Raw genomic sequence first — 19,935 nt, 5'->3', positions numbered from 1 at the left:
GGTGGGGCTGTTGCAAGTATTCCGTGCATGCACAGAAGCCCCTCGTGCCTGGCGGTCAGTCAGAGCCCGTGATGGGGTGTACGCAAAGACTGCCCTCCTTCTCAGCTGAGAAGCGGTTTGGGGAAAGAGTTGGCACTGTCTTCAGAGAGCCTTTAAAGGGCTTTCCTGAAGTTGCTGTTTCCTCCCTTCTCAGCTGATGTCACCTCTTGTCTCTAGAAACCATGGAATGGGTGACACATCCATCAAGTTTGAAGTGGTTCCTGGTAAAAACCAGAAGAGCGAATATGTCATGGCGTGCGGCAAACACACAGTGCGCGGCTGGTGTAAGGACTGCCTCCCCTGCTTCTGGCCACCCCGTCACAATTTCTCATGACTGCTGGGGCGGTGGCTCCCTGCTTTGTGGCCTCTCTGGCAGCCCTGAGCCTCTGTGGCTTGGTCTCTGGCCACTGCTCTGGCATCTTTCCTGAGCTCCTGCCTTGGGTGCTGACTGCCTGCAGTGTGTCCACTGGCATCTCCTCTCGACCTCGGAAAGGCAGTCACCCGCAGGCAGGACCATGGGAGTCCTGCCCACACCATCCCTGTCCTCCTGGTGCCTGGGATTGGGCTGATCGTTTGGGTTAGACCGTGTGTTCCCCTCCTGCCACCAGTGCCCCATCCAGCCCGTGGTCCCTGTGGCAGGAGGAGGGGTGTCCTGGAATGGCAGCAGAGCCCCTGGCCTGCCATACTCGGTGTCCCTGTGTTCCGGTGTCTGTGTGCACCACCTGCACTCTTTACCGAATTTGGTTCTTGGAGTAACCACTTTTTAAAACTTTTAAATATTTTAAAAGAAAACCTTGTATGACTATTATAAACACAAAACCGGTGCTGTGTAAATTGGAAGGTAACATACCAGTTGTCCCTCGGAAAATCACAGAACCACTTGCACACCCAGCTGTCCCCGTGATCCAGCAGGCACCAGTCCTCACGGAGCCACCTTCTGGAGCAGGCAGGCGGGGCGGAGGAGGGACTCTGGGCCATTGACACCCCCCCCACCCCCCACCCCCCCCGCTTCTGGGAAGTGTGGCCCGCCTTGCTCTGCCTAGCCATAGGTGTCTCCTGGCACTCACTGTTCTCCAGACCCACTCTGCTCCTTGGCCCTGCCTTCCCTCTGCATAGAAACCCCCCCAAAGTGCATGCACCCCCTGGAAACTCCTCTGGGCTTTCTGGCGGAGTCTGTCCTCCCCTGTGCCTGCCGACACTCATTGTTGTTTGTCTTTGTCTCGGAAGTGTGGGGTGTGGTGGGAGGGAGGCCTCGTCAGCTATACCTTGGGCCTGTGCTGATTTCCTGAGTCTCTGAGGGGGCTCTTCTGTAAAGTGGGGTGGGGTGGGGTGGGTCCTGGCCTCAGCTTTGTGAGACCTGGTCCCCAGTGCAGGGCTAGAACACGTCTCTACCCCCTCTTGTAGAACATGCCCTCAGCTGGGTGGGGGCATGGCAGGTGTGCTCCTGTTTCAGAGAGCTGGCCGTGTTGGCTGGATGTTAGGGACTCCCTCTCCACATTTTGTCTTCCTCACAGGTAAGAATAAGAGAGTTGGAAAACAGTTAGCCTCTCAGAAAATCCTTCAGCTGCTGCACCCACATGTCAAGAACTGGGGGTCTTTACTTCGCATGTATGGCCGCGAAAGCAGCAAGATGGTCAAACAGGTAACTGGGTCCCCCTGGGCCTAGGGCAGCCTCCATGCTTCTCATCCTCCTCCCCCACCATGGGGCACGTGTTTGGGGTCCTGCTGTCACGGGACAAAGTTGGGCAGCTCTGCTCTTGTTCAGTGCTGCCTCTTGGGCCCTCTGCTGGCCACGTCTGTGACCTTGGGGGTGGGAGGTCATTCATGCTGTGTCTCCCTCCCTGAGAAGCCTGGGCCTGGCACTGGCTGTGTGGGAAGGGCCTGCCCAGCAGGAGGTGCAGCTGGTGGTGCTGACAGCCCAAGTGGAGAGGAAGCTTCTGAGCTGAGCCCTGTTGTCCCCTGCCCTTAGCCCCACGGGGCTGGAAGCCCTTGGATTAATTTGAGGACCCCTAGGAGCTTGAGGGAGAGTAAGAGATGCAGGGCAGCTTTTCCTGGCTATGAATACCAGTTTACCTTGTATGTCATCTGGTTAGTTTCTGCTGTTTTGCTGAGTTGTTGAGATTTAAATCAATACCCTTAGGTTTGTGTGCTCTGTGAGGTGGAAGGAAATACTGGGAGGTGTTTATGGTTTTTAAGTTTTCCCCTGATGTTTCCAGAAATAGTTTGGGTTATTGGCACCCCAGTAAGGGGAGGGGTGGTCATTGTGGCATCCCTGAAGAGGCGCTCATTTGGGACTTGACAAGATGGGGTGAAGGAGGTGACACTGGGCTCGTAGGGTGCTTAGAGGAACCTCAAGGTGAGTTGCTGATATAACTCAGATGCAGTGCAGATGAGGCTGACTTCCGCCTTTATATGCCTTACTTTTGTGCAGCATCTTGGTTGGACTAAGATTGAGAGAGAGAAAGCCTGCTTTGGCCCATGAGTGGAAACCGTCCCGAGGTTGGAGGGCGAGGGTCTGGTCTAGGCACAGTGCTAGCTTGCATCTTTTGGAGGACAGGTGCAAGGCACTGCAGATGTCCTCAGAGATGGCCTCTTCACCCAGGAAGGGCCTCAGGACAGCTTGGTCCTGCACTGAAGGTCATAGGGCACACAGATATGTAGAGAGCCCTGTGTCTTGGGCTAATGGGCTCCCAGCTGGACCCCAGTGCCAGGGTATGTCCCATCTGGCAGCGTGCCATTCTGCTGACTGAGGCTGTGCTCTGGTCATTCCGTTCTGAGGGTCTGGGCAGTGCGAGTGCTCAGCACCGATGGCAGGAGTGGAGGCAGCTGGTTGCCTGGGTGCCCTTGCCTTATGAAGGGAAGATGCTATTGCTTCTTCCTGCTGAGGGTGAGGCAGAAGTGGGGATGGCATGGTCAGAAAGTGAGCTGGGCAGCCATGGACTGGTCTACGTTCTCTGTGGCTTTGTCAGCCTGCCGGGTGTGGGTTGAGGGTGGGGCAGCCGGTCTGGGGCCATGCAGCTCTGGCTGCTGGCCACAGTGTGTCGATGAGGTCTGCCCCGGGCATTCCTGAGAGTGAGGCACTGTGCTCCCCCAGGAGACCTCGGATAAGAGCGTGATTGAGCTGCAGCAGTATGCCAAGAAGAACAAGCCAAACCTGCACATCCTGAGCAAGCTGCAGGAGGAGATGAAGAGGCTGGCCGAGGAGAGGGTGAGCATGCAGGCTTGGCCAGCACCACAGGCCATGGCCCCTCTACTCCCTCATCCCCTTGCCCTCAAGGGAGGGGAGGGGTGTCGAGTCAAGGTCATACTGGCAGCTGTGGGGGTAAAGTCAGCCCGCAGGAACCCATCCCTGGCTCCTGATGCTTGTGTAGTGCTCCCTCTTCCCAGTGAGTCCTCAATACTTCCAGAGTAGATTTCCTTTTCTTTGTGTTTCAGCATTCATGATACTTGCATCAAATCACTTCATTTTTTAGTTACATTATAGAGCTCTCAGCCCTGGCCTACAGCTGTGAAGGGCCTGGCTTCTGGGTGTTTCCACCCAGTACCAGCTGTTTGAAGGCAGGTACAGTGCACCTGCCAGGCCTCCCTTACTCAGGGTCATGTGGGTGACAGACCGCCATCATGGACCTCTTCTTCAGGCCCTTGGCATTTCTGTGAGAGAGGAGCATTGCTCACAGGACAATTTGACCCGGGTAAGGCTCGGTCCTGGTGAAGCTTCCTGAAGCTACCCGCCTGAGGGGCTTCTAGGCTTTAGGACCTTTTTCAGCTGTGGTCTTTGCCTGGGCCTGTATAAAACCCTGAGAAGGTTTTATTTGGCTTTTCTGGCCCAGGAGATGCCTCACTTCTGCCCTCAAGTTGGAGCGGGGAGAGAGACCCACCCACGTGGCTTGTCCCTGGTGGCTGTAACTTCCTTGGCCTTTCACTTCTGGGTGTGTTGTGATTGCCACGGAAGCACCAGCACGCAGTACTCTGAGATGGCATACAGGCAGACCCAGCCAACCCCCTATCTGGCCCACTCCTCAGGCCCCCCAGGGCTGGTGCCCTCCTACTCCAGAGGCTACCTGGCACCAGTGTGCTGAGCTCACCGTCCCCCTCTCTCCTGCCCCCCCCCCCCCCCCCCCCGCCTTGGGCGCCTCTTGCCCAAGGTTGGGCTGGGCCATGTGTTCCCACATCGTTGGCATCCCTGACCTTTGTTGTTCTTCCAGGAGGAGACTCGGAAGAAGCCCAAGATGTCTATTGTGGCGTCTGCCCAGCCTGGCGGCGAGCCCCTGTGCACTGTGGACGTGTGAGGGAGGCAGCAGGGGCAGGCGCGGGGACTGTCAGCTCTGCTGCCAGGGACACCACGCGCCGCTCACTCTGCAGCCTCCGGGCCTCTGATCGGAGTTCCTCCCCTGCGGCCAGGCAAATGAGGCCGGGGCCAGAGGGGTGGGGCTCTGGTGCACAGGGACAGCAGGGCCACACAGCTCTTCCTTGGGGGCCGCCCACAGGTCTGAGTGGACGTGTTCAAGGATGGACTCGGCTCGCCCACATGGGTGAGAACCAAGAACTTGGCAATAGCTGTGGATGACCTCTGCCTCTGGGGACTTGCTGCAGACTGGTTTGATGAAGGTTTTCCTGAGTGTCAGTATATAACATGCACGGACAAGAAGTGACAGACTGAGAAAGTGGTGGCTGAGTCCTGTGGTGCCCTGTGCCCCAGGCTCCCGCAGCCCACTGCAGAGGTCTGGTCAGAAGGTGCGCGCTGGCACCCCCTCCCCTCCCCTGCCTCTTGTGTTTTCCCTTTTTCTCTGAAAAGGTTATAACAGGAAGGAGTATTTCAGACCTTTTTGGCTTAAAATAAACACAATTTTAGAATCAACTATTTTTCAGAAATTGCAGGCAAGCCCTCAAGGTGATTCTTTTCAATCCTTGAAACATGTTGCCAGTGTGAGTGTGAAGTCAGCTGGTCTCCGCCTGGCTCGTTATCCGGGCCCTGGGCTGGCGTGTGGTCCATTTTTTCTGAGTAAGTCTTAATGTCCTAAAAACACGCCTTCTTAGACACCAAGGCCCCTTACCTTCACTGGCCTCTGGCAACTTTTTACTAAAGATTTTTGCACAGTCAAGTCCATCTGTCCACCCATCAATTTTTAAAGCTTTTATGATATTTTAGCATTTGGGAAGAAACTTTTACAGTGAGAGTAGAAGGTAGATTTGGAATCACGTAGCAGATATAAACAAGTGAAGCCTTTTAGCACGAGGATTTTAGAAGAGGAAACCAGGACCGTTCGTGCAGTCCATCCGTGGTCACAAAGTGGCGCTCCTCCCCAGAGCTGGCACAAGCATGTGGAGGGCGGCGGTCTTGCCTGTGACGATGGCTGCACTGGATTTCAGGGGCACCTGCCCTGTGCAGCCAGGCCTCACGGCCACCTGTTCCTTTGACCAGCAGGCAGTGCTCTCCAAGTGGCTCCTGCAGTTAGGTGCAGGGGTAGGTGTGTCCTTGCCCTGAGCCCCGGGGGACGTGGGTATGCTTGGGGCCCTGGGTTGTCCCCACGTGCAAGGTAGCGGTGGTCATCCGCTTCCTGTGCCTAGGGCCTGTTCAGGGTGCCATGTGCTCTTGGTGCACGGTCAGCTGCAGGGGCCCACTGCTGGGCTGCATTGTCCACGGCCGTGCCCGTTCTCCATCACATCCCCCGTGGTTGGTGTTGATGGCATTTGCTTTCAGGAATCCAGAATGTTGGTCTTGTGTGCCACCCACAGTGTATCTCTCCCTTACCACCTATGTGACTGAGGTTAGCTTCTGTGTTGACCTTTATAAAAACCCTCAAATCAAGTTGCTGTAATTAGACACTTGCTTCTGTCTTGCCTCCTGTCTGCAGCTGTGAATAATCATTTGACTATGACTGTTGGCCCTCAGAACAGCCAGATGCGCCATTGTGAACCAAAGCTTCGTGCACATGTGTTAACTAGAGGCAGTGAGCCTTGCTGCAGCCTCCCCATGTCCTTCCTCTATGTCCGTGTGGGTGTGAGTGTTGTGTGCGCACAGCCATGCCGTGGGGGCGGAGGGCAGGGGGAGCCTGTGCTGATGCCACCTCCACATGGCCACTGGCCATCATGTACCTTCCAGGTGGCGGCTAAACTATGGCTGTAAGGGTGAGCCTTGACTGAACGCATAAAGCAAAACTGTCCCAAAAGGGAATGGCTGGTGTTTCTTTCTTCTAACCCTGTGAGGCTATGGGGCTTGTGGACCCTCAACTGGCCAGAACACCCCCTTCAGTCACCCCCCCGGGGGCTGAGACATTTTTGCCTGGTCACACTGCTCCTTCAGTAGCTGGGCAGTGTTCCATCCTGGCTCCCAGCTCCAGTGGCTTCCCTTCAGGGCTAGGGTGGGGATGGAACCTCACCTCAGGGGGCGCAGGAAAAACGGGGCAGACCACCGGGCCTACCTGCAGGAGACGGCCCCTCACCATGTGTTCTACCCCACATGTACAGCTGGCCCTGGGCCAGGAGAGCCACATCTCTGCTCCCCTGGGGTTAAGCATAAAACCTGATGCTGTCAGCACACTGCTGTGACTTGCAGCCGTGCAGAGGGGCTGGCAGTGTGCTAGCGGGAGGTGGAGGCTCAGACTTAGGCTGCTCAAGGTGCCCCGTTGACCTTGCCCCCCCCACCTGCAGTGGGGGGGCAGAAGGGAGCCCTGTGTGCTAATGATTTCATCACAATAACAGCTGTAGTTCAGCAACTATTTATTCTAGCACTATATCCCAGCTAACCCAAAAAGAACTGGAGGTGTGGCGGGGAGTGGTAGGGGACACGCTACAGGAGCCTAGGGTCACAGGGACAGATGGAGCTTGAGTGGGTCAGCCAAGTCTTGTGCCCTCTAGGTGCTGCCTGAGCGTCCTGAGGCGAGGCAAGGCAAGGACTTGGGGAATCCCTTGGCTGCTGCCCGGGTGATGAATATGGCCCCATTCTGAAAGGGCAAGTTTCCAGTCCTCCAGGGACCTAGCAAGAGGCAGCAGCCCCGGTTTCTTGTAAGGTATCCTCTGGGGGCTCTGGTGGGGACTGGGCTGGAGGGTCCTGGGGTGCCAGGGCCCCTGCGCCATTAGGGTGCTCCACCCTCTCAAACAGGAGGAGCATCTCACAATGCGGGGTTTGCGGGAACAGGTCCACAGCCACAGCCTTAACAGGCCGGAAGGGGGTGCCCTTCACCCGGTTAGATGGGGCCCTGCAGAGGCTGTGGTGGAAAAGGAACGTCAGGGTCAGCCACATGGGTCCACCGGGTCCCCAGTCCACCCTGTCCTGGGGCCACCCCAGGCCCCCCACCTCACACTCACTCTACAAAGTTGCCCATGGCTGCCCGGGGGTTGCAAGAGACATACAGGAGCCGCTTGAGGTTCTCAGCTTTTCGGACTGCCAGGATCACTTTGGAATCTGAGGAGGTCCAAACGGGATGGGCATCAGGCCTGAGGCTGCGCAGCCTGGTGTGCCACCCAGACATCCCTGCCCCCCCCCCACTTCCCCATGACACCTCCCAGATGGAGGCCACTTACGCAGGCCAGCACGGGGTGGGTCCAGGATGGCAACGAGCTGCTGGGAGGCTAGTCTGCTCACCAAAGCGGGCACCAGGTCCTCAGCTCTCCCACAGTGGAACTCCACATTGCTCAACTCTGGACATGGAACCATAGCCCTGTCACGGGATCCAGGACACCCTCTCCCCATAGGGTCATCTTGAAGTCCCAGGCCAGAGGTGTCTTGGGAAAGCCTTCTGGCTAAGGAGCTTGCTCACCCTTACCCAGCTCCAGCGTCCTGGGCACACAGTCGGAGCCCTCCTGCACCCTCTGCCCCTCACCCCACCATGGGCCCTAAGAACCACCTGGTGGGCCCCAGGGGCGGTGCTGAGGTATGCAGCAGGAGCATCTGTCGCCCACCCGCTGTATGGAGCACTGGCTCTCACCATTGTTTCGGGCGTTCACCCGGGCATCTTCCACGGCCTCCTGGCACAGCTCAATCCCCACGACTCTCTTCACCCTCTGAAGTCAGGAAAGGACAGACTCGTGGCGCCCTGTCCCATCCCCACCCCCTCAGCGAGGGCCACGGCAGGAGGCATTTGGGGAGTGAAAGAGGATCCGGAATAGGTGGGGGGGGGGCCACTGGGGGTCACGAGGCGGGTGACGACATGGGTGGGGTTGTCAGGCGGGGCAGGAGGGCTCACCGGGGCCAGCGCCAGGCCGATGGTGCCAGTGCCGCAGCACACATCCAGCACTGTGCTCCCTGTGTCCAGCTGGGCCCAGTCCTGGATGACTGTGTAGAGCACCTCAGCCGCCAGAGTGTTTACCTGGAGAGCAGGCCAGCGGCATCCAGGAGGTCAGCGGAGCCTCCCTGCCCACACTGACCGCCCCACCCCCAAGCACTTGCATTCCCTGGGCACTTCCTGCCTGGGGGCCTCCATGGCCCCATCCCTGGGTCACTCACCCTCTTCCCAGGTCTCCAGATCCCACCCCTCCCCCCATCTAGCCATCGGAGTGCCAGAGGCCCAGTCCTTGGACTGATCCTCAATCCCATCATGCCCGGCAACTTCGCCCAGTCTCCTGCCTTTGAAAAGCAGCTTGATGCTGATACCCCACACCTCACCTCTTTTCTGAGTGCCAGAGCTCACACCAGAACCCTGGCATCACCCCAACTCCTGTTCCTACCCCTCAGAGGGCCCTTTTTCCAAAGGGTTGTCAGAGAATCTAACAGCAAACGATCTTTTTCCTACCTTACAGTGCTTGTGGCTCTCCTGCCTGGATGTTCTCCCAGGCTAATCCCTTATCACTGCCCTACCCCACTGTCCCCATCACATCCTGACATCACGTCAGGCCTCCCTCCGTGTGTCCTTGTGATCCCCAAAAATTTGGGGCTACCTGGAAGAAGGCGTGAGGAGAGATCCGGAAAGTCAACCCCAGCAGGTCCTCGTGGATGCACCGGTCTCCAGCCACGTGCTCCAGGGGCAGGCCCTCCTGGCTGGGAGTCTTTCTGTGGGTGGTAGGGTTAAGTCCATCAGTGTCACCAGCCCTTGCAGGGACCCGCCCCACCCCTACCCAGGCTCCTCACCGCTGTCCCTCCTCTACAAAGTAGAGGCAGGTCACCCCAGTGGCCTTGCCTGGCCCCGCCATGAAGTGCTGCGCCAAGGAGGCCTTCAGCCCAGCCAGTTCCTCAGGGCCCAGTTTCTGGGTAGGCAGCAGAAAAGGCCTTGTAAGGCTGTGTCACAGCTCACTGTGGCCCAGACACCCTCCCCCAGGAGAGCCACCCCGCCTAAGACCTGGGGGTGGAAGTAGACAATGGCCATGGCTTGGCCACGGCGGCTGGTGCGCACAGTCAGCTGCTTCCAGTGGCCTGAGTACGTCTCTGGGTTGTACGCTGGATATGGAGTGGACCTGTGGAAGCCATGAGTGGCCCTGAGTCCCCCAACATCTGCCAACCAGGACTGGGTGAGCAGCATCCCTGCTCGCTCTTCCAGCCGCACCTGCCAGATCACAATCCCAGAATCCCCCCAGGCAGATCCTCTGCTCCCAGACCACCTCAGAACTTCTCAGGGCCCCCAGCCCAGCCATAAGCCCTCACCGGATGAACTCCTGGAAGGCCTTCACCACCTGCTTGGTGGCCCCAGGGATGTGCACGGTGTCAAAGGGGGCTGCCACAGCACACGTCCCGCCCTTGTACTTGCCAAGCCGACAGCCGACTGTGTTGTCCTCCCCGTCCACCCCAATGCCGACCAGAAACTCACACTTATTACGATACTCGGTCTGCGGGGAGGCAGAGACATGCCTGACCTTACCCTGGCCATCCAGGGATGGGGCGGTCCACAAGTAACAGTCACACGATGAATACCAGAAGTAAATGCAAAGCAGGAAAAGGGATGGTAGAGTAAGAGATAAGTGAGAAGAGCTCCTTTAAAAACATAAAGATGAGTTTCTGGCCACACCAGCCAGGCCTGACCTGCTGGGGTGATGGCCTAACCCCCTCCAGCGGGCAGCAGGCCTTGTTGTGCTTGTGTCTCTGTGAGAGTAGCCAGGGCAGCAGGGCGCGGTTGGTGCTCCCAATTTCCCTGCAGGATGAGGTAGGGCCAAGGTTGGACTCAGTCCGCTTCCCCTGCAACCATCCCCAGCCATTCTCCAAATGCCCAGGTACCTGGGCTCCTCCCTCAGGAACTCACTATCCACGCTGATTATACATGGATCTTACTGGCTAACTACCCAAAAGACTGTGCAGACCCTGAGGATGTCTGTACAGGGCACAGGATGGGCTGAACAAACATAGAAACGAGCAGAGCTCTGGGGCCAAGGGGGTGATCTGCACCCACACTCACTTGGCCAGCTTCTGTAGCACCTGCTCACACTCCAGCCGCTTCCGCTCCAGCTGCTCAGCATAGGGCACGGTCCAAAGAGGTGTCACTACATCTGCGATGCATGTGGCCGTCGGCTCACCCTCATCCTCACGCCGCCTCTTCCTGGCCATAGGATCAGCCTTGGGCCTGGCCAGGCGCACGCTGAGTGGGCGGCCCTTCCAGAGGGCACCGTGCAGCACACGCAAAGCCTTGTCCCGCTCAGCAGCACTGCGGAATGTCACAAAGGCGCAGGGAGGTTGCCCAAAGAGTTTGGTCTTATGAGGCTGCAGGCCAAAGCGGCCCAGGAAGCGGCGGACATCACTGAAGCTGGCATGGCGGGGCACGTTCTGCAGCTCCAACTTGAAGATCTCCGAGGTAAACAGGTCGTCCCTGATGTAGCTATAGAGCCCAGGCTGAGGCACGGACTCTGCAGCCGCCCCAGCCCCCCCTTCCTCCTCCTTGTCTTCCTCCTGGGGGGCTAGGGTTGCAGGGCTACCCTGGGCACTGCTGCTGTCTTGGCCGCAACCCTCCATGGGCACAGGGCCCTGTGTGGAGACAAGACAAGGGCTGGGCTGAGGGCTGGACCCTAGAACCTGAACGGCCCAGCTCCCCTTGTCCCACACCCCGACCTCCATTAGTGCACCCTACGCCCAGCCTCTTTTCCCCTCTCCCAACTTACCCCTTATCCCACGTTTTCTCCCAGCGGTTACCTACCCCACCTCCATCTTCCCCTACCCCTCCTCCTCCATCTCCTCCGTCTCCCATCAGGATCTCCCTTCACTTTACTTCGTTGTCGAGCTTGTCACTCATCGTCTGGTCCGTCCGCTACCCGGACTGGGGACACCCACGAGGACCGCCTCCGCCGCCCCGTCCTGGGCCTGGCACAAGGAAGGCAGGCGCTCAGAGGGCGGCTGCAACGCCGCGAGGCCGCTCGCCGGCTCCGCCCCGAGCGGGGGCGGGACTCGAACCCTCGCTGCTCAGGTTCGGGTCTCGGGCATGGGGTACGCCGCCCGCCCGCCAGGGGCCCGCGCCGGCCGCTCGCCTAGCTGGCCACTCTCCCGTCAGCCAGCGCGTGCAGCCGAGGCAGCGCGTCTCTATCATCCTGGCTTCCGGTGACGTCATCACAACGCGCCAGCTCCGATTCCCTGTCCCTTCGAGAGCCCGAGGGGTGCGCGCCGCCGCGGGGCGGAAGTGCGCGCGAGGGCCGCCGGGAGGGCACGCTCCCCTGGCTGCCGGGCGGGTCGGGCATGCGCCGCGGGCGTTTTGGCGGGAAGCGCGGGGCGGGCTGGACAATGAGAGTGTCCGCAGTGTGAGCCAATAAAGCTGCACTGGTTTTGAATCGCGTCGCGTTTCCCGCCGCCGGGGTCAGGGGTCGGGGTTCGGGTCGCGGGGCGGAGGGAAGAGCGGGAGGGCGGGAGGCGCCGGCGCCAGACGCGGAGGAGAGAAGCTACGACCAGCCGCCGAGAGGCCGCGGAGCCAGCGACGACCGAGCCAACCGAGCCGCCGCCGCCGCCGCGCCCCCATGGCGGCCGCCAAGGTGCGGCCGGGCCCGGGCGGGGACTGGGTGGGGGCCGGGAGGCCGAGGCCGCTATCGGCGGCCACGTGGGCGGCCCGCGCCGCCGCCGCCAACCCCCGCTGGCTTGTGGGCTCGGTGCCTGCGGGGCCTCAGTGGCGCGTGGTTGGAGCTTTGGGGAGCGCGGCCTGGGGCCTTCGGGGCCGTGGCTCGCGATGCCTGGGGGAGCGCGGGCTTGGGGGCTGCTGGGCGCCCGCGTGACCTTGGGGCGGTCCCAGGTGGGGCCGGGAGCTCCATCCGGGCGTGGGGCGGCCCGCCGCCCAGGCTTCTTGGTCTCTAGTTCACTTCGCTGCTCGCCTGAGACGAGGGGCGGGTAGCCGGTTTCCTCCGGCTCGGCCCACTTGCAGGCTTCCCACCAAAACCGTGCGTCCCTTCCTGCCGTCGCCTACGCAGCACTTCATTCATTCTGTTCTCACGTCTTGAACCGCCACAGGCCTCTGTCGCGGAAGCTCGCATTCCAGCCGGGTGGTCGGGTCGTGGCCGCACCGACCCAGGGTGGGGGCGGCTTTGTTGACTGCGGGACATCTGCTCGGGTTGAGCTGGCCTCGGCGGAGCCGCAGTGCTGTCCAACCAAGGAAGGCAACGAAGCCTTATATATGTTCTTTTTTGGCTCGAGTTTGGTAGTGAAGTTTCCCAGTTTTTTATGGACTACAGATCACCAGACCACGTGCTTTGTAAGACTTGAACCTAAAATATGATCCTTTGTGCCCTGTAGTTTTCTAAACTGGGTCAGAATTTTACGGCTCTTTTTTGTACGATTTCTGTCGACGCATCAGCTTTCTGATGTAAGATAAAATTGCTGACAGAACTGTGAATTCCATGTAAATACTAACAGTTGTGTAGTAACATTTTTGCCTTCTACTAAACAAGAGCACTGATTTTTTTTCAACCAGTAAAAATTCAAAGGGTTGCTTTTTGATTAAAGGGTGGCACTCTTCTTGAGGCTCTCTTCCGTTAGTATGTCTTTTAATCTTCACTTAGCATTGTCATTATCAACATTTTACAGGTGAGGAAACTGAGGTGCAAAGTGGTGAGGCAGTGTCTCTTTGGCCAGTAGGGGGCCCAACTTTAGGGGCCCCAGTCCGACTGTCCACACATGTGATTGATGCATCTGGGGAGGGTGCTGAAGTTCAGCATCTTACTGCACTCTGAATGTGGGTGCAAACCTTTCTTTGTGTGAAAGACTGTGGGCTTAATCTCTTGCTTTGGGATAAGGCTTTTCACTAGGAGGGATTGCCCACTGTAGGCACTGTTGAGCTCTGGGTGGGGGCCAGGCTCTAGGGCCAGCAGAGTCACCTCTCTGCACCTCAATCCACAGGACACCCATGAGGACCATGACACCTCCACTGAGAATGCAGATGAGTCCAACCACGATCCGCAGTTTGAGCCTATAGTTTCTCTTCCCGAGCAGGAAATTAAAACGCTGGAAGAAGATGAAGAAGAACTTTTTAAAATGTAAGTAAGCTCATGTTGCTCCAGACATAGGAATCTTTAGTGTAAGATTGAAGTACGGTTTTTATGGGTGTCAAGGTCTTGGCCTGACTTTTAATTGGACTGAGGCTAAAGAAAGGGCTTGGAATTGTGTGATGACTAATCCTACGTGGAAATTAAGGCTGCTGTTAGAATCCATTCATTGGTTAACTCTTCCCTGGGTGCCCCTGCTTCTGGTGACCAGTGCTGTGGAGAGCACAGGTGCTCCCTGGTGTCCTGTCCCTGCTGCTCTGTCCACAGAGGTGCATCTCCACAGCCCCCGTCCTTGCCGCCTTACAGGCTTGTTACCTCTTTGTTACCTCTAAGACTCCCATGGCATCCTTCCTCTGGTTGAACAGGGAGTCTCTACTATTATTGTTATTATTATTATTTTGCACTGTAGACTGGCATCTTGAAGTTTGTAAGCTCCCAGTTCAGTGTTTTGAACACACAAAATAACACCTGGAATTATAAGTGAAAGGGGGTGGTGTTATGCTTACCAAGATTACTTTCTAAGAATTATTCTACACGTGTTTTTTGACACCTTCAGTGAGAAGCTACAATGGCAAGGGACATTTTTAAGTAGCGCTGGCACCAGCCATGTGTTGAGATGTTTGTGACAAAATCAGTGCTGCCGAGACTGACCTGTTGCCTATACTCAGAATCACAGGAAACACTAGGCTCTGTTACAAGTTAATGGAAATAGGCTGGAGTGTTTTTCCTGTCCAAGCTTGTGGAGTTACCCCACACCCCTTCAGATTCTATCCAAGAAGCCAGATGAGGGTTTGAGTGCTTTCCTGGGGTGGGGGGGCGGACAGGAACAGTGACCCCTCCCTCTAAGGAAGGCAGACTGGGGAGACCAGCCCCTTCCCACCACTCCCAAAGGTCTGGGGAGGGAGAGTCACATACATCCTTTTGGTCTCAGAGAGTGGTGGGCGTGTCCCTGAAGACACTGGTTCTTCACATCTCTGCTTTGCCCAGAAATGGTGCAATAGCCAAGGACTGGTTCCTCCCAGGAGTGGGGACTGCTGCTGGTGCTGTTGCTGACACACACACACACACACACACACACACACGGCTGAGAACTTCTGGCGATCCTGGACACAGGCCCTTCCTGAGGGAAGTGAGGCCAGCAGGTCAGGCCTTTGCGTCTGGGCCCTTGAGCTCCAGGTGAAAGCTTTGGTGGCATCCTTGTGAGGGCACTGTCTCCCTTAACAGAATTGAGCTTGGGGGAGAGAGCAGAGTGTTGTGCAGAAAATGGACCAGCAGGGCTTGGGTCGGGTGGGGAAGGGAATGGAGGACATCAGCCTAAAGTCCTAAAGGCAGGACTGCTGGGCTCACCATGTGGGCTTTGGTGCCTGCCTGGGTGGGGGCCTTGGCTGGGCCCAATGTGAGGTGCTGTTCTGGGCAGGAAGGCAGGGTGTTGGGCCAGAGCCTGGCGGCCTGAGCAGAGGTCTGCAGCCTCCTCTTTGGGTTGAGGGGCCAGGGAAGCAAAGGGGGCATCTCACAGCAGAGGGAAGGGCTGGCCCTTTGGAGGGCAGGGGTCCTTGACCTCCATTTGCTTCCAAACTACCCCTGTGGCCCTATGGGACACCAGGGGCTCCCCTGCACTGTGATCACGGGCAAGCCCAGCGTACTCAGGGCGGTATCTTTGCTGAGAAGTTGGGTCTTTCTGTTGGAAATCTCTTTTCTTTTTCATTTCATAACTTGAAATTGTTGTTTTGCTCTTTTGGTAATTTTTGGACTAATAGTCCTCAAAGCGCAAAGAAAGGAAAGGGCGTCTATGGAGACGCCAGATACAGCTATTTGTTCAGTGCACAGAAAACCAGTGTTCTTTCCAAGCCAATGTTTGACTACTTATTTCCCTCTCTGCCCATCTAAGCTCTCTCTTAATGGCTTTTTTTGAAGGCGGGCAAAGCTATTCCGATTCGCTTCAGAGAATGATCTCCCAGAATGGAAGGAACGAGGCACTGGTGACGTCAAGCTTCTGAAGCATAAGGAGAAAGGGACCATCCGCCTCCTCATGAGGAGGGACAAGACCCTGAAGATATGCGCCAACCATTATAGTAGGTGGCCTCTGGGGACTGTGTTTTCACGCTGAGTCCCACACGAGGATGCTTCAGGTCTTTGGGCAGGTTACCTTCAGTGCTGCACTGGGAGCCTGGGAGTGCATTGTGACATGGGTGCATATTCGTGGTGTTTTCTGAACTTAAAGTAGGGAATGAGGTGTTCCCACATGCTCTGAACTCAGAGCAGACTTTCAGAGAAACTTCTGGCATACGGGGTGTGGAGTCCAGGCAGATAGGACATGATGGGGTGGACACAGAGCCCCAGTGTGGGCTTGGGACCATGAGGTGCCTGCCCGAGGACTGGGCAGTGTTGTGAGGACATGTGCTCCCATATATATTTGATGTGCCCAGTAGGAAGCCTTCCCACTCTTCAGTGTGTTTTGTCCCTGCAGGGTGTCCCCTGAGGAAGACACAGAAGGGAAAAGGGGTGGGGGGAGAAGGTGGCTACCTGTCCTTGTGCCTGTGAGACTGAACAGGTAGTGGGTGGTGACAAGCTGAGGCTTTTGGATAGGTGTGATGCACCATCCTTGGGCTTAACATGGTGGGGATGGGGGTAGGGTCTGGGAAAAGCCCCCTCAGGCCTGGCCTGTGAAGGGGCAACAGTAAGTTCCCCACCGTAACAGTCTCTTGGCTTCTGGGTTGTCCTGCAGTGCTGTGTGTCTTGGGAAGCAGACGTGTTTTGGGCTGCATTCCTGATCTAGTGCCGTGTCTGCATTACTGGGTAGAATGCATGTCTGGCAGGGCAGGGACCCTCATCTGGGCACACAGGGTGACCAGGCAGGAACCTGAGCAGAACAGCCCTTGAGGGTGATGTGGAAGGATGCGCGGGTTTGCAGAGGTCCTGAGGGGTGGTGCAGAGGGGCTTTCATCTCCTTCCTTTTTTTCATAAGATTTTATTTATTAGAGCGCAAGTGAGCATGAGTGGGGGGCAGAGGGAGAGGGAGAAGCAGATGCCTCGCTGAGCAGGGAGCCCGACGCAGGGCTCAATCCCAGGGCCCCGAGATCATGATTTGAGCCGAAGGCAGATGCTTAACCGACTGAGCCACCCAGGCGCCCCTTTCATGCCCTTCCTTAGGGGGCCGCTTAGGTGTCCCCTCGTGAACCCCACCACCCCCACCTGTCTTCCCTGGCCCTTGGCCTCCACTCCAATTTGAATCGCTCCGCAGGGGTTTTCCTGACACCCTGTGCTTCTTCCAGAGCCTTGTCAGGTCACTGGGTTGTTTCCAAGTTGTAGGTGGCTTCCGGGCCTGGTACATACCGTAGAGCCCTTGAGGCGTCAGGCGGGTGGTGGCGGGAGGCGGCAGCCGTGCCTCTGTGCTCTGTACAGCTCGAGGGCTTGCCACGTGTCTCCATGGGGATGGTGTGACTGGTCCCGGTTCAGACGGTCGCGTGTGCTTGGGGCTGGGCGTGGGCCGGCCCACATCCCTGGAGACCTTTGCCAGGCGTGCAGGGGCACACCGGTGGGTGCGGCATTGGGGGTGTTTTTGTTCTTTGCGCAGTCTGTCTCCCTTTTCCGCCACTGGGGCTGCGCAAAGCCTGAGGACCCTTGGGTAGCTGTGCTTATTCCAGGTCATAGCTTTGTCTTCCATGATGTATATCACAAGCCCCACGGTGTCCACTTCTGGTGGCCTCGTCCCCCAAGTCCCTGGACAATGTCAGAGTGGTTGCCCTGGTCCGACCCCATGCCCTCCTGGGGGGTCACCCTGCTTACGGTTTCTGTTCCCCACCTCCCGATGGGCCAGGTCTCTGATGGTGTGACTGAGCGTGGACACAGCCACGTGATAGGTGCTCCACAGGAAGGGCTAGGTATGAGTGGCTCTGTTGGTGTTGGAGCCCTTGTTCCAGTGGAATTGGAGAACGCTTGCTGAGGTGTTCTCGGGTCAGGGAGCAGGTCACCCTGTTTCCAGATTTAGGACAGTCTTGGTTTTAAGTGAACACGAGGTATTTGCAAAGAAACATGTTTAAGATCCCTGTCCCACGGGACTTCGTTTAGGCCTGGTTGGTGGACCCCAAAGTGGGATCTTGCGTTGGCAACCAGGCCTTTTGTGGCGGGGTGGCCTCGCCGCAGTTGACAGGACTCTCACTTGGCTTCTCTTCCCCAGTCACGCCGATGATGGAACTGAAGCCGAACGCGGGCAGTGACCGTGCCTGGGTCTGGAACACCCATGCTGACTTTGCCGACGAGTGCCCCAAGCCAGAGCTGCTGGCCATCCGCTTCCTAAATGCTGAAAGTAAGCAGAAGGGTGCCGGGCCCTGGGGACTGCCTGACTGCGGCCACTCGTCTGACAGGGCTTTGCAGGGAGAACTGGTTGTGCCTGGGAAGTGTGTGGTAGGGACCGGTCCCACCGTGCAGTCTGGTGCTCCCTTGGGGGAGGGATGCAAGCTCTGCAGTTGAGCCATGTGCCAACGAGGCCTCATCTGGGCTTTGAGGCCATGAGCAGGGTCTTTTCCCTTTTAACCTCAAAGGGGTCTGGGCATTCAGTCTACCCCGGGGCAGGCCTGTCCCTTTCCAGTCCCGGTTGTCAGAAAGTGCCCAGTGGGCCTCGTCTAGCGGCTGCTCTGACGTGCCTGGCAGGGAGGCCCCTGCCCTTGGTTGTGCACGGCCGCCAGTACCATGTACTGCTCTGCCCAGATTGTCACAGCGTCAGACGGAGGGAGACAGCCCATCATAGCCACCGGTCTCAGGAGGGACTTGAGAAACAGTTACTGCTCCATCTGAGTAAGAGTGAGCCCAGGGCTGTGTCCTTAAGTCCAAATTGGCCATGGGATGAGCCATTTGTGAATCTTGACTCTTCAGAACCGTCCAGGACGTGTCCCCTTCACTGCTCAGGGATCTTAGGAAGTCTCTTCTTTCCACAGATGCACAGAAATTCAAAACAAAGTTTGAAGAATGCAGGAAAGAGATCGAGGAGAGAGAAAAGAAAGGTGACATGGTGTCATGGGTAGGGGACTTCCTTGCAGACTCACTCTGCATCCGGCTGCAGCCCCAGGCGGGTGCTTTTTCCGTCTGCCACAGAAACATCCCAGGGTGCTGTGACCACCTCAACCTGTCAAGGGTGATACAGCCGTCTGGGGACACAGGGTACTTCTTGGGGAGTGAGCTGGCCATCAAGGCTCCAAGCACGTGCTCCCTGGCCTGGCCTCACAGCACCCAGCCAGGTGGTCACGTAACGACATCTGGCTAGAGTCCACAGCCGAAGGGGCCTCGAGAGGTCCTTGCAGTCACCTGCTTGCTTGGGGCCCGACGATGGCTGCCCTAGTAAGGGACCTGACCTAACTGAGCTCCCTGACTCCCGTCCCAGGCATGAGCTCTTAACTCGTTTGTGCGCCCCTGGAGGCTGGCTTGGCCGGCCCGTGGTGAAGCGGCCTGTCCTGTCCTGCGGCCTTGGCCTAGGGCCACAGGAGGTGGGTGGGCTGCAGAGAGCGGCGCTTCCCGGTTTTCTTACTGCGTCCCTCTATGTCTCAGCAGGGTCGGGCAAAAACGACGATGCCGAGAAGGTGACTGAGAAGCTAGAAGCTCTCTCCGTGAAGGAGGAGAGCAAGGAGTCGGAAGACGCCGAGAGCAAGGCTGGAGCGGAGGAGGAGCAATAAGCCACCTCCCCTTGACTTCTCTTCCTTCCGTTCTTTTCCTCCTTTTTCTTTTTTTAAATTTTGCCCTGCCCCTTCTTTTCAGTTTGTTTTTATTCTGTTTTGTTTTTACAAGGGACTTTATATAAAGAACTGAATTCCAACATTCAGGTTGTTTTTTTCTAAGTTTTTGCCCTATTGAAGAAGACTTCAGAAAATCCATTCCCCAGTCATGAAAATGTACTGTGCTCACTTTCTTTTCCATAGTGGAAACACTTATTTATAGTCATCAAAAATAGTGAATAAACGACACATTCGAAACCTGCACGGAGGGCAGGACCGTGTATGCGCCGGCCCTGTCCTGGGAGCAGTGTGGGTGCCTGCTGGCTCCGGGCTGTTGGGGCAGTGCTTGCGGGGCCCACGCACTGCCACTGGCTTAGCCTTGGCCTGGGGGCTGCTGTTGGCCCCTGGGGCTGTGCTGTGTCTGAGGTGGGGCGGCCACGTGCTTCTGCCTTGTGGCAAGGAGTAGGTAGGCTTTTGTTGTGTCTTGCTGTTGTTTTTTGCCTCGGGGTGGGGGGGGCCTGGGGGAGGGAAAGGAAGACCACCAGAGTGCCCTGGCTTTTCACACAGGAAGGCCAAGTCGGTTTCCAGGCTTTGGCCAAGGCTGCGTTTGGTTGGCCCTCCGCCGTGGCGGAGGGAAAGGCTGGTCCCCTGGCACACTTGTCCAGTCTGGTGCAATGTGTGAGGGGGTGCTTGGCCCCACAGCCCTCCTTGGATACCCTGCTGCCACCCTCAGAGAAAACTGCCCTACCCGCTCGCTTGTGGCATCTGCATCTGGGTGGAATTGTGGACATCTGCTATAGCTTTAAATATAAAG

At 57.5% G+C, this 19,935-nt stretch overlaps 3 protein-coding genes and 1 non-coding gene across 10 annotated transcripts in view; 3 read left to right on the top strand and 1 right to left on the bottom strand.

Moving 5' to 3' along the window:
- The window catches only part of DGCR8 (DGCR8 microprocessor complex subunit), a 34,365-nt gene extending 28,156 nt beyond the window's left edge, over positions 1-6,209 (top strand). For both annotated transcript variants that reach the window (XM_036104193.2, XM_036104191.2), the window contains exons 11-14: positions 217-323; positions 1,554-1,681; positions 3,134-3,247; positions 4,245-6,209. In XM_036104193.2, the coding sequence (XP_035960086.1) occupies positions 217-323; positions 1,554-1,681; positions 3,134-3,247; positions 4,245-4,328 (433 nt within the window). In that variant the 3' untranslated portion in view covers positions 4,329-6,209. The remainder of the gene's footprint in view (positions 1-216; positions 324-1,553; positions 1,682-3,133; positions 3,248-4,244) is intronic.
- On the bottom strand, positions 5,159-11,473 carry TRMT2A (tRNA methyltransferase 2A). Of its 3 annotated transcripts, none has more exons than XM_036104196.2 (12): positions 11,166-11,473; positions 10,362-10,924; positions 9,992-10,100; positions 9,617-9,798; positions 9,315-9,429; positions 9,107-9,222; positions 8,917-9,028; positions 8,226-8,348; positions 7,968-8,043; positions 7,564-7,680; positions 7,348-7,444; positions 5,159-5,485 (listed from the first exon to the last, which is right to left on the bottom strand). In XM_036104196.2, exons 1-12 carry the CDS (start codon positions 11,187-11,189, stop codon positions 5,323-5,325), a joined length of 1,797 nt encoding a protein of 598 aa, XP_035960089.1. In that variant the 5' UTR covers positions 11,190-11,473; the 3' UTR covers positions 5,159-5,322. The 3 variants fall into 3 exon arrangements, with proteins under 3 accessions (XP_035960089.1, XP_035960088.1, XP_035960087.1); XM_036104195.2 differs by lacking the exon at positions 5,159-5,485 and adding an exon at positions 6,743-7,247 and having other exon boundaries at positions 11,161-11,472; XM_036104194.2 differs by lacking the exon at positions 5,159-5,485 and adding an exon at positions 6,743-7,247 and having other exon boundaries at positions 11,166-11,472.
- Positions 11,474-11,738: 265 nt separating this feature from the next.
- RANBP1 (RAN binding protein 1) lies at positions 11,739-19,383 on the top strand. Of its 4 annotated transcripts, none has more exons than XM_036104202.2 (6): positions 11,739-11,916; positions 13,271-13,407; positions 15,331-15,488; positions 17,594-17,722; positions 18,351-18,416; positions 18,958-19,383. In XM_036104202.2, exons 1-6 carry the CDS (start codon positions 11,902-11,904, stop codon positions 19,080-19,082), a joined length of 630 nt encoding a protein of 209 aa, XP_035960095.1. In that variant the 5' UTR covers positions 11,739-11,901; the 3' UTR covers positions 19,083-19,383. The 4 variants fall into 4 exon arrangements, with proteins under 4 accessions (XP_035960095.1, XP_035960096.1, XP_035960097.1 ...); XM_036104203.2 differs by having other exon boundaries at positions 11,741-11,916; positions 18,961-19,383; XM_036104204.1 differs by lacking the exon at positions 11,739-11,916 and adding an exon at positions 12,275-12,626.
- LOC118543395 (small nucleolar RNA SNORA77) lies at positions 18,449-18,574 on the top strand. Its single transcript, XR_004921055.1, has one exon. It is a non-coding gene; the product is annotated as a small nucleolar RNA SNORA77 (small nucleolar RNA).
- Positions 19,384-19,935: the final 552 nt, after the last annotated feature.

Source organism: Halichoerus grypus, chromosome 13 (genome assembly GCF_964656455.1).
Source record: "Halichoerus grypus chromosome 13, mHalGry1.hap1.1, whole genome shotgun sequence".
NCBI lineage: Eukaryota > Metazoa > Chordata > Mammalia > Carnivora > Phocidae > Halichoerus > Halichoerus grypus.
Note: the sequence above shows the minus strand (reverse complement) of the source record. Positions and strands in the feature narration are given on the sequence as shown.